The following is a 12,165-nucleotide window of genomic DNA, read 5'->3' on the forward strand; positions in this document are numbered from 1 at the left end:
TACGCAAGCCCCGTCCATTGCAGATCAGCTAGTGTTACCAACAAAATGGTACAAAACCACGGAGTGGACACATTCTCAATCAGATCCATCCATAAAACATTAAGATGCGTGCCAAACCATTAAATGTTTTGCCTCCGTTTTCGGCGGAATGTCGCTTCGATGACTTCTGCTCCGAAGTCTTCTACTCATTCCAGGAGAACGGTACGGAGGATTAAGAAGGGGCAAGCCGCTCTTCCGGTGGCTTCCGACGGCAATGGCGACGGGCGTTCCCCTGCCTCCGGTCTGCTTGTTCACTCCAATACTTCCCTGGACTTATTAGGGGCGGCTGCATTACTGCCGTGGGGTTTCTATCAAATCGATGCCTTAGACCTTGCGCCTCGTCTTCTTGGTAAGCTCCTACGGAGGGACGAAGTCGTGCTTCAGATTACTGAGGTATCTTCTCTCGTTCTCTTGTTTTGAAACTGAATTATTTTTCTTCCAGAATATCTTCCTTTTTTTTTCTCGGGTTAGGTCTTGCTTGTTTTTGTTTTTTCGGTGTTCCATATTTGGGTTTAAGTGTGGAATTATTGATGCAGGTGGAGGCTTATCGACCTAATGATTCCGCATGTCATGGTAGATTTGGGATTACTGTACGGACGGCTCCAGTGGTAAGTGCTGCCTGGCTTCATTCTATTCCTTGTTTCTAGCTTTTTATTGACATGAGGTGACTTTTAGGCAATGTTCAAATGGAACGGTGAAAGTGGATGGGGAAAACGAAAGCCAAGTAGTTATGAATTTATGATCATTTGAGTTTTTTAGCACCTATTTTACTTGTTTTAACTTAAAACTTCTTACAGTCAAAGACAATATTTGTAGTTTTTTTTTCTCTTAAAATTCAGGTTGTCCGCTCTTTGACTTTTGAGTTTCATTACTAGTAGGCTATTGAACCTACCGTTCAAAACTTTCTTCAACTTGAATAAATGATTAGGAATGTATAGAAGGAAACAACAATTGCATAGCGTTACATACTATTCCCTTGATTCCCTGTTTTATCTTTTTTCTGTTTCTGTGTTATTACATCATGGAGTCTTAAACATGCATTGTTTGGCTGATTATTTTGCACTTAACTTCTATACAAAGATAATATTTTCCATGTTTTGATTCTATGCACCAACTTAGGCGTCATTTGTTGATAATGGAATAAAGTTAATGCTTATAATGGAATAAAGTTAATGCTAAAATTTGTGATGGAAATTGTTTTACTATTTTTATACCTTTTCATGATCATGAAGCCATGAAGGAGTTGCACGTACTACAAATCTTCATCACAATTTTGATTTTTGTCAAAAAAATTGTGATAAATTAAATTTTGAAAAGCTAAACGGTTGGAAAGCAATTTCGGTCAGGCCTTAGGGTTACTAGCAGGCAATCGGTCACCAAGAAGAGCCAAAAACTTTCTTTTTAAGAAAGTATAATCAAGAAAATCTATTATTTATTAATGATTTTATATTTCTAAAATATAATTGGACATGCATATTTTGTTTAATGAAGCTTTATGAATGTTACTAACACCTAAGTAGTTTAATTTTTCTTAATATAATTTCACCTTTGGTGAGATTTCAAAATATTGCCTAATTTTTCTAGATCTTGTACCCTTTTTGGGTATAATATGACCTTGATATTGATCTTTATTAATTGATGGGTGTTATGGTGGCAGTTTGGCCCAGGAGGACATGCCTATGTTTATCTTTGCTATGGTATTCACATGATGCTAAACATTGTGGCTGACAAGGAAGGAGTGGGTGCTGCAGTATTGATACGCTCTTGTGCTCCTGTTAGTGGTATTGCTCTTATTTGTACATGAAAATATTCTCTATTCTCTTAAGATTAGGAAGATTTGATGGCCTTGCTATTTGATTGTCGACAGTGTGCTTATGCAAATGAGCATATTATTGTGATAGCATCTTCCTTTTAAAATTTTAAGGCATATGTTTGTGCCTTTGCCTCCGGTTGCATATAATGGTTCTAAATAAAAAATTTTAATCTCCTTACGACTTGCCACTTTCTTTCTTAGATTACCTAAACTCACTTTCCACTCCTACTTTCCTCTCTCGCTATCAAAATTGCATTGCAAAAGGTGGAGTAAAAATGCATTTCATTTTATTAAGAAAAAAATGTAGAAAAAGAATTTCTCATAGCATAAGATAGCCAATTTAATGTAGGATTATTTAGGATCTATGGTTCTTAATGCAATTAGATGGCATGATGCATGTAAATTAGCAGTTGAGCTTAGGATTCACTGATTACATACCACTAAATGCATAAAAAGCTTGCTTTCTTTAAATGCAAAATTGTAGTTACTGTAGTTATAGCCCAAATGATAATGCAATTATGAATAAATACGAAGAAATCAACAAAAAAATTGAACTACGCAAAATCAATGAACAATTATAATTAAAAAAATCATAATTAGATTCTTGTTGTGTCAAATTTGAGTTTAATTAGGAATTCTAGTAAGCCAATAATAAAATATATAGAAGAAATTATATTAAGATTGTTATTGATCACAATAAAAAATTTAGACCTCACACTAGCACAAGGAGATGTTTTTTCTCACAATTTGGTAGTCTCATTTGTATCACAGTCGAAATTTTACCTATTCAATTTGCACACACATAATTGAAAATTGGAAGAAGAAATTTTATTCAATAAAAGATATCAAATTGCATGCCTCTTATTATTTTTTTATATATTTATCATCCCTAGGTTAATATTTATGATAAGTACAGTTGAATCCCATGGAGTGGCTGTTGTTGAGATGAAATTCGTTAATGATCAAGTACCAAAGGGACAGAAGAGCTTGGGAGCTTCCTTCTTTCCCATGGACATGCTTTAGTTTGCATCCTCATGTCATCCGTAACTTGTGTTCTTTTTTTTTTAATGCTCTTGAACGATTTAAATGTCTTGTTGCTATTTTACAAACTATTTTCTTGACTGGACAATTTATGATACTATTTGTCGTGGTTTGGACAATATTGATTTATCATTTGAGTGATTTGTGAAAATAAGCAAAATCAAAGTCGTTTTGGAAAATGACTTTTTGCACATAGATGGACTGTAGCGTGTACATGTCTTCGTTTTATAATTACATATAAACAGCCTGTGGAACGCCATTTTTGAAGATTAACTGAGCATGTCATTTATGTAAATACATCCAGTAACCTAGGCGTGCTATGTTTCGAAGATTTTTTCATGCCACATTGGTTGTGTAGTGCCATGCCCATAGGGCTATATTTTTCTTCGTTTGTCGTAGAAACCTTTATTTGAAGTGCTTAGTGGAAAACTTCTTAGGTTTTTGTTGCAATATCTGATGAGGTACTGTTGAATCCATTGATTTTGGGCTATAGTTCTGCTACAATTTAGTTACTATTTTTTTTTAAACACTTATAGTTACTGATTTGAATGTGCTACTCTTGTTTCATTTAGGAGTAAAAGTAGTAATCCTAGATTATTCACCTATGAGTTCACCTAACGAAAAATTCTCTGATATTTGATGCAAAAGAACTTAGCTGATCAACCATGATTATCGTTTAGGTTATATCATGATGTATTTTATAGTGGTTGTGGCTTGTGATTCAATAGTCAAACATGCTTATCTTATTTATTAACAAGTTACTATGCCCGCTGAAATTCATGTTGATACCTAAATGTCCTCTCATCGATATCTTGACACTTCTTATGATTGTATTTGGTTAGGGTTGGTCAATGTTATATTATTTATGCATAATTTGTAAGTACCACCACTCTGACAGGCCTGGAGACCATTCAGCAGCGCAGAGGTCAGAAAACTGATAAGCCTGCCTTATTGACCGGGCCAGGAAAGGCTAGTTTTCTCCATCACTCATTTTTTTTAAATACTTAATGCTTTTAGGGCGAGTGGTTTCTTCTTTGAGTGTTTGTTGGGCCAAATCTATGTATATTTGCGATGTTGCATCTTCTGTAAGAGCATCCAATCTCTCTCTCTCTCTCTCTCTCTCTGTGGTAGAAAATATTTGATGGTTATAATGAGACTCTACATACTCTTTAATTGAGTTCAAAATCACCACGCTGATGGTTTTCTTTTGGAATAACTCTTATTAGGTTGGGCAGGCACTGGGACTCTCCACTTCCTGGTCTAATCACCCTCTCTATATCCCAGGTGCAATCTCAATTTCATATTTTATTGGTGTAATGCTTCAATGCAAATTTTCACAAAACCTTTACTTCTATTTAGGCTTCGTTTGGGACTGCCTTCTTTCTGCTTCTTAAAGCAGCTTCCTAGTACAAAAATTTTAAAATTTGTGAAAATTTAATTTTTTTACTAGAAGCTGCTTTAAGAAGCAGAAAGAAAGCCGTTCCAAACGAAGCCTTAATTCCTTTTTTTTTATTTTAGGTGGTTTGGAACTGCTGGATGGACCTGAACAGGAGAATATTTTGGTTGGTCCCAGAGTTGGTATCGATTATGCATTGCCTGAGCATGTTAATGCACCGTGGAGGTTTGCTGTTGCTGGGAGCCGTTGGATCAGTGCCCCTAAGAGCACCCTCAAGCCTTCCTAATGAATGGTTAGTTTTCTTTCATTTTGTTCTTATTTCCACGTGCCATCGTTATAATTTTCTTGTTTACATGCTTGCTTAACGCATTGTTGTAATGTAATTATGATATCGATGGCATATTTATGAGACACCTTTGATGGTAATTTGATGAAAACGATGTTGTACACCCTTTTCCTGGATATTTCTTGAATTATAATACAAATTTTGTTATTTTGTAAGATCATTTTTTTGGTAAGTTTGCCTTGATTTTTACCTCATCAAATGTTAAAGAAAATGTAAAACTTTATGAATTATCTTATTATTGACCCTCAACTGCATGATCCATTATTCGTCTTGAGATTGTCATGACAACAGTAGATAACGGATCGATGCAATATCACGGAAGACTTTTTTAAGATGACTCGCTTAAAGACATTGAACTAGTTAGAATAAGACTTATTAACTGATGGTTCATGAAAAAAAAAAAAAAATCTTGCGTTGAAGGAATAGGTTTTCTTGCACACCCTTGGTTGAATAACTTATTTTCATTTGCTACGAAAGCTACCCGCATGCTAATAAAAAATTCTAACATGGACTTTTTTTATCTTGAAACATGGAATCAAGATAGCCCTACCTAACAAGCTTATATATTTTTTCCTTGAGTTGATAGCAAGTCTTAGGCTTCATTTGAGATAGCTTTTTTGTTTCTTTCTAAAGTGACATTTTAGTACAAAAATTTCTTGAACAATAAATTTTTGTACTCGAATGCTGTTCTAAAAAATTGTAAGAAAGTAGTCCCAAACGAAATCTTAGTAGTGTGCCTAAGATTATCCGTTATTCACCATTACATTCACACCTTTAAAAGGAAAGTAAGAATGTTTGAACGCATGTTTGCTTATAGACATTTGAAAGAATGTCGGATATAGCTCAAACCACAAAAAAAAGATATTGCATAAAAAATGTAATATGGGTAAATAAAGATGATAATAATTATATGACTTAAATTTTTGTGGCAATGAAGAGGATTATGAATTAGGAGATGATAATGAAGGAAATTATATATTTTTTTACATTTGATGATGATGGTGATGACTATTAGGAATATTAGTTTAATTTTTAATAAAAGAAATAAACTAAAAAAATGATTATAATGTTTTGAATCTTGAGTAATTGAGATGTTGATTACTTGAACTTAAACATCACTTTGGAGGATTTGATTATTATGATGATTTGTCTTTCTATTTAATAATATTTTATATTAATATACAGTTTTATTTACAATTATTTAATATTATGCACTATATTTCGAATGGTGCATGCCGTGTCATACACTATGCATTAGGGCTCAGCGGAAAATTTTGTGCTCTGGAGCGCCATTTACAATTGAAAAGCGTGGACTAATTTTTCTTAAATGATGAAGTTCTACCCTACAAATACTTTTAATATTTTAGAATTGTGATACTGCTATTCTTCAGGTGCACTTATCAACCTATCAAATTTATTTGAATTTTCATTTGACACTTGATTAATTAAACTCAAAATATTTGCAATAATAAAAATTTAGGCTACATTCATCTTTATTGCAAAATTAGGAATAACATTTATAATGTTCAGGGCAACATAGTTACAATATGATGCTTTGAACTTCTTATCACTTATTTTATCATTTGATTCCTACTCCACAGACCACTCTCATTAGATTTTAAATGAGGCACATCAAATGTTTCTCCATGATGATATCATATAGTATAATTTTCTCAAGCTTTTATTTATTAATAGATGCCACACACTCACATTGATTAATAAATAATAGCAACCGCCAACTTCGCAGCAACCTTCCTATTTCCTTTGCTCACATAAGCCCTTCCTAAAACCCTCATCATGTTGTTGGAGCTTCTTGCCCCTAATCATTGAGGCAATGCCAAGGATGTGAAGGAGAAAGTATTTCATCATTGCTGGTGACTTGGAACTTTCGTCATCTCTACTTGGGAGATACAACTCTTGTGTTGGCCCTAGTAGCACCCTTGTCATTGGCGGTCTTCTAACCTTCAGTGTTTTCTGTCCAGAGAGTCTTTGGGCACCAACAACTCTTGCACCATCATTCATCATTTTAAAAATTAACATCCAACCTATATTCTCTTTGGGGTGCCCTTTAGGGTTCTCTACTCTTGTTCTCATCATAATTGGCCACTTGATGGCTTTGTTGATTTTATAATGCCAGTTACTGTTGGCTTCTTTGTTGATGTTGTTCGCAACCAATCTCAACATCTTGTTGGTTTGGTCATGTGGATTGTTCCATCCTTTTCCACTAGTCATCAACTACTCTCATCATCCTCATACGAAGGTAAAACCCACATATTGATCCTTGATTTAATGAAATTTGTTAGATTCTTTAAAATTGACTTTGGCGGGAACATTGCTACAATACATAGTTTATTTGTAATGACCTAAAGTAAACTTGGTAATAATTATTAGTTTATTTAAATATTTATGAATTTCTGTGAATTTGTTTGAAGTAAAAAATTATAATTGAAAAATTTTCCTTGGAGGGCTATGGTGCTGGGATGGGAGCCTCGCATTGTTAAGCTCTCTGTTTGGATGAATAAAATTTAAGTTCTTGGGAGCGTTGTGGCGCTGGCTCTTGTAGTGCAACGTCGCTGTCTTCTCTATTTATTGGAAAGCACTAAGCGTTGCGGTTTGTGGGAAATTTCTAGAAACAAAATTTTCTTAGGAGCATAGAGGCAGTTGGAAAGTCAGCACTACGACACTAGGTCAATTTTGATATTTTTTATATAAATATTTAAAGCATTAACACAACAGCCTTTTTCACCATTTCGTTAGCTAGAAATGTCGAGAGAGGAGCCAAAGAGGACAAAGAGGAAGAGAAACAAAAAAAGCTAGGATTTGAAGGCTGCAGGGCCAAATTCATCCATTGGGTTTATTGAAGATATTGTTTGTCTCAAGATAAGCTTTCATTACCCTACTTCAGTTTTCAACTTGGGTAATTTGGGTAAAATTTACCAGGATTTATTTGATTTAAATAAGTTTGGAAAAAATATTCAATATATAACTTTTGGTATATCGTAGAATAGTTGGTTATGTGCATTTTCAGTTGAAAAACTCAAAGTTTCACCTAATGGTTCTGCATATGTAGTTTTTCATGTGCTTTAATAATTATATTGATTTTAATAGAAAGTACTATGGAATGATAAAAGCCCCAAAACGATGTTATAAATATTCCCCATGAATGATTTTCCGAAATGCTATTGTTGAGTGTGTGTATACATTTTATCTCTTGCTTATTACTAAAATTGTTTTACATGCTCTACTTGCATGTATTTGTACATTATGTTAAATGTTTATACGTGTTAAATATGTCAATATTTTTAAGTCCATATGATGAAATGTACTTGCCATGTTCATGTGTTGGAGGATGTGTGGGGGAGAAATGAGGTAATACAAGTGGTGGTTGTTTTATATTATGTGCAATACAAGTAAAGTTATAATGACATATTCACATATGTGCTTCCACTATCTGTCTTAAATAGATGTGAGATGAACTAGTAGAAGTATAAGTGGAAATTGAGTTATAAGGAGACCAAGCTATATGTAATCCCTTCATTTGTCCTAAATAGATGTGAGATGATTAAGTAGAATTATAATGGAAGTAGAGATATAAGAATGTTTCTAGACATATGCATGTGAATGATATTTTGCATAAACTGTATACATATGATGCATTTCATTCTGACATTTCGTTTAAATTTAAATGAAGTTCATGTTGTTGCCACTTATAAGTTCAAAAATTGATTATGTTATTGCTTTTGATAAATTCATACTATTATCACATAATCACTATTAATAATTAAGTGTAATGTTTAATCATGTTTAAGATAGAACATTGTATAATTACCACATCATTTTAATTAAACTGTAAACTTTCTTTTCTAATTCTTATGTAATTTATTTTAATTATGAATGTTGAGTTCTTTAGTAGGTCTCGTGCAGCCTACTGAGCAAACGGTTTGCTCAACGTATATATTTATATGTCATTTAAGGGTAAAGCTCTAGCTAAGTAGAAAAATATTGGTAAGGTTAAAAGTTATGGTGATATGTATGTTTCTATTTGAGAACTATTCTTTTGTAATTCAGTCATTCATGTATATGAGTTGATATGAGGAGAAAATTATACTAAATTATTGTAATGAATCTTTGATTAAATATAAATTGTTTATATTTTCTTAATAGGATGTTTAATTTGTTTTGGTTTACTTAGTAATGATGAATCTAAATAGCAATAAGAACAATTGTTCAATTAGATTTTAGGATGTGACAAAGTTCATATTTGGTTGATCATCACAGTCACAACAATCTATTGGGATTTCTTTGTAAGCCATGCAATTTATTGGTAGTTGTACTGTATCATTGCTCAACTCTAAGCCTTTACTACAAATATTCTCATAAATTAAGGGCCACAAATTTTTTTTGTCAAGATATCAATGGTGATTAAAAGAGTGTTAATGAGATTATCAAAAAGGACACCAGATTTTAAGTTCTTTAATGGATCACCTAGATGCCCTTGTGGATTATTTTCCCCTATTTATGAAATTGAGCTATTTGACAAAATCATTCTTAACTCATCAGGATCTATATGTAGCAAAACTTTGTAATATGATGATGTAGAACTAAATGCGTATGTTGATGTTTTACATTTGAAATTATATGTTGTTGAAAGAGCAAGAGCAATTAGTTAATCTTCCTTGATTTAAATGGTGATTGAAAACAATAAGTAATGATTCAGATCAAGTAATAGATTACACAACAAAGATTTATAAAAAAAAATGCCAATCAAGTCAGATTTTGCATAATGTGGGGCTTTCGATAGAAATCCCTAAATTAATATTTAGAATAGTCTCTATGAAAAGAAATTCCTTGCAACTAATTTAATGATTGGTGAAAATGGAGAAAGTTTACATAACCTTTATGACGCCACAATTAAAGAAAAACTTAGAAGAGATAAGAATTGGAGGAGAGTTCACCTTTGTCAGTATTTTGAAGCAAGTTGCCATTGAACAGGAGGGTATTGTTGGTCGATAGTGGTGACGAGGGAGAAGAGGATTCTCTTTATGTAGTCTCGAATGGATTGGTCATTCTCAAAGTCAATGTCGAAGAACGGAGACTAGAGGATGTCAATCAGCCCTTGATCGTCGAAAACAAAGTTTTGGTCGTGTTCTGGATCAACCATACATGAATGGACAGCAAATTATGGGTTGGGAAACTTCCGGACAGCAAACAGAGACTTTCCATACAACACAAATGAGCTGGCTGAAATTTCTGGACAACCAGCAGAGATGTCCAAGAAATCGGGACAACAAGCAGGGAATGTGCTAGACAGTAGCTAGAGAAGTCGGGGCAGCAAGGCAGCAGGTTTTCCCTTGCTGGAATCTCTGGACAGCAATGAGAAACTTCGGAGGAAAGGTAATTTAGGGAGAGGGAGAGGATTGGCTTGGAGAGGGAGAGGATTGGCGGGTTAGGAGGGTAAGGAGGAGGCCGACAATTTAGGGAAAGGAGAGTTGAATTTTGGGGTTTCTGCTGAGGCCAAGTGTTTTTCCACTCATTCTCTCTCCTATTTTTCCGTTCTGCTCTGGCGATTTTTTTTCTCCTCCTTTTCTCTGCTTCCTTCGTGAGAGTTTTAGGGTTTCTGCTAGCCGCCGCGGTTTTGGGTGGTGCTTGGAGGTTTGGTGTCTAAGGCCTTGTGGCCTTAGGCTCTTTTCCTGCGATGGCGTCTTCGTCGAACCCGTGGGGATGTATTTTCAGAACTATTCTTTTGTAATCCAGTCATTCATGCATATGAGTTGATATGAGGAGAAAATTATGCTGAATTATTGTAATGACTCGTTTGATGAAATATAAATTGTGTATATGTATTTTTAATAGGATGTTTAATTTGTTCTTGTTTACTTAATAATGACGAATCTAAATAGCAATAAGAACAATTGTTCTAATTAGTTTTTGGGATGTGACAAAGTTCATATTTGATTGACCATCAGTCACAACAATCTATTGGAATTGCTTTGTAAGCCATGCAATTTATTGGTAGTTATACTATATCATTGCTCAACTCTAAGCATTTACAACTAATATTCTCATAAATTGAGGGCTACAAAATTTTTTTTTGGGGGTCAAGATATCAATGGTGATTATCAAAATGGACACCTGATTTATTAGTTCTCTAATGAATCACCTAGAAGCCCTTGTGGATTGTTTTCCCCTATTTATGAGATTAGCTTTTTGACAAAATCATTCTCTTAACTCATCAGGATCTATATGTAACATAACTTTGTAACATGGACTTACCTATTACTTCAGTATCAAGGCCATCAATCACCGGAGTTCTTATGAAAATTAATGTCTGAGTTTTTTTCAGAATTCATTTGGATAGGCTCATGGGAGAAACAAATTGGTGAAATGTGCTTGGACATGATATTCAAGTATGCATAAACTTTTTCAAATGGAGTTTCCATCATCAACAATCAAATGATAGCATCCCATCCTCCAAGTTCATTTTGACATTGAGGCTCCTTTGCTTTCATCTTCTTTGATTGATTATTCTTCATCAAGTTTCAGAAATGAAAAGCTCAATTGCCAAGTTGATCCAATTCTCCTCTACCAAATTCTCTTACAAGATTGTCAACATCATAATGCAAATATAATGATTGGCTGTTGTTTCTTTTGTACTAGATAATTGTTCTTGTGTTGATATTAACAAAAATTTACGAATGCGAAATAATATGAGAAAATTTTAAAACTAAGCATGATTATAAATTGTATTAGAAGTTTAAGCATGTTTTAAAAAAAAATTAAAAATAGGCAAACTCGCCCGTTAAACGGGCGACTTACTAGTCTAGTCAGCATCCGCTTAGCATTAAAAAAATTTAAAAAAAGAAAAAAGAAAATTATTGTAGCAGGTCGCCCGTTAAGCGACTTGCTACAGTACAATATTATTTTTATATTAAATTATTTAAAAAATTCTTAATTTTTAATTTGTTATATTAACATAAATTTACTCATTTTATCCGCCGTGCATTTAATTAACATCTCTAAATAAGATTTTAATATTTGACCATTAATGTTCGTCGAATATAACTAATTGGATTTGTTGGGAATTTAAATGTCTACATCAATAAACATATAAAGTTTTGTCGATGAAGATATTCTTTTGACTGTTCTTTTTTTTATTATTATTATTATTATCACAGTAGTAATTGTGCTTGTGTTATAGAGAACGGCTAAAAGATTTTTTAAATTTAAACATGATTGATATATTTTAATGTATATCTATATCTCCAAATATATTACATACTAATTAATCCTGTAGGATTATAGATAATATTTTCCACCGGATTCACACATTCCCAAATCCCTTCAGTAAAATTAGAAAGAAAATCCTACAATCAATCATAAAAAAGGAAACCGATCAACCCATATCTACATCTATAAATACCCATCTTGCTCTCCTATACTCATAAGGGAAAATTTTAAAACTAAGTTGTTTGTAGGTCAAACTTATGTTAATATAATATATTTTTATTTGTTCGTATTAGTGAGTAATAA

The 12,165-nt window shown here is 33.2% G+C and overlaps 1 protein-coding gene across 1 annotated transcript; it reads left to right on the forward strand.

Moving 5' to 3' along the window:
* Positions 1–159: 159 nt before the first annotated feature.
* LOC110109923 (DNA-3-methyladenine glycosylase) lies at positions 160–4,795 on the forward strand. The gene is made up of 6 exons (XM_020841150.2): positions 160–432; positions 576–647; positions 1,697–1,820; positions 3,792–3,862; positions 4,120–4,177; positions 4,412–4,795. Exons 1-6 carry the CDS (start codon positions 160–162, stop codon positions 4,573–4,575), a joined length of 762 nt encoding a protein of 253 aa, XP_020696809.2. The 3' UTR covers positions 4,576–4,795.
* Positions 4,796–12,165: the final 7,370 nt, after the last annotated feature.

This window comes from Dendrobium catenatum, unplaced genomic scaffold, assembly GCF_001605985.2.
Source record: "Dendrobium catenatum unplaced genomic scaffold, ASM160598v2 fragScaff_scaffold_542, whole genome shotgun sequence".
Taxonomy (NCBI): domain Eukaryota; kingdom Viridiplantae; phylum Streptophyta; class Magnoliopsida; order Asparagales; family Orchidaceae; genus Dendrobium; species Dendrobium catenatum.

Coding starts and splice junctions, on each gene's coding strand:
- LOC110109923 (XM_020841150.2), top strand. CDS start 160: ATGACTTCTGCTCCGAAGTCTTCTACTCATTCCAGGAGAACGGTACGG. Junction 1,821..3,791: donor CTCTTGTGCTCCTGTTAGTG/GTATTGCTCTTA, acceptor CCACTCTGACAG/GCCTGGAGACCATTCAGCAG. Junction 3,863..4,119: donor TATTGACCGGGCCAGGAAAG/GCTAGTTTTCTC, acceptor AACTCTTATTAG/GTTGGGCAGGCACTGGGACT.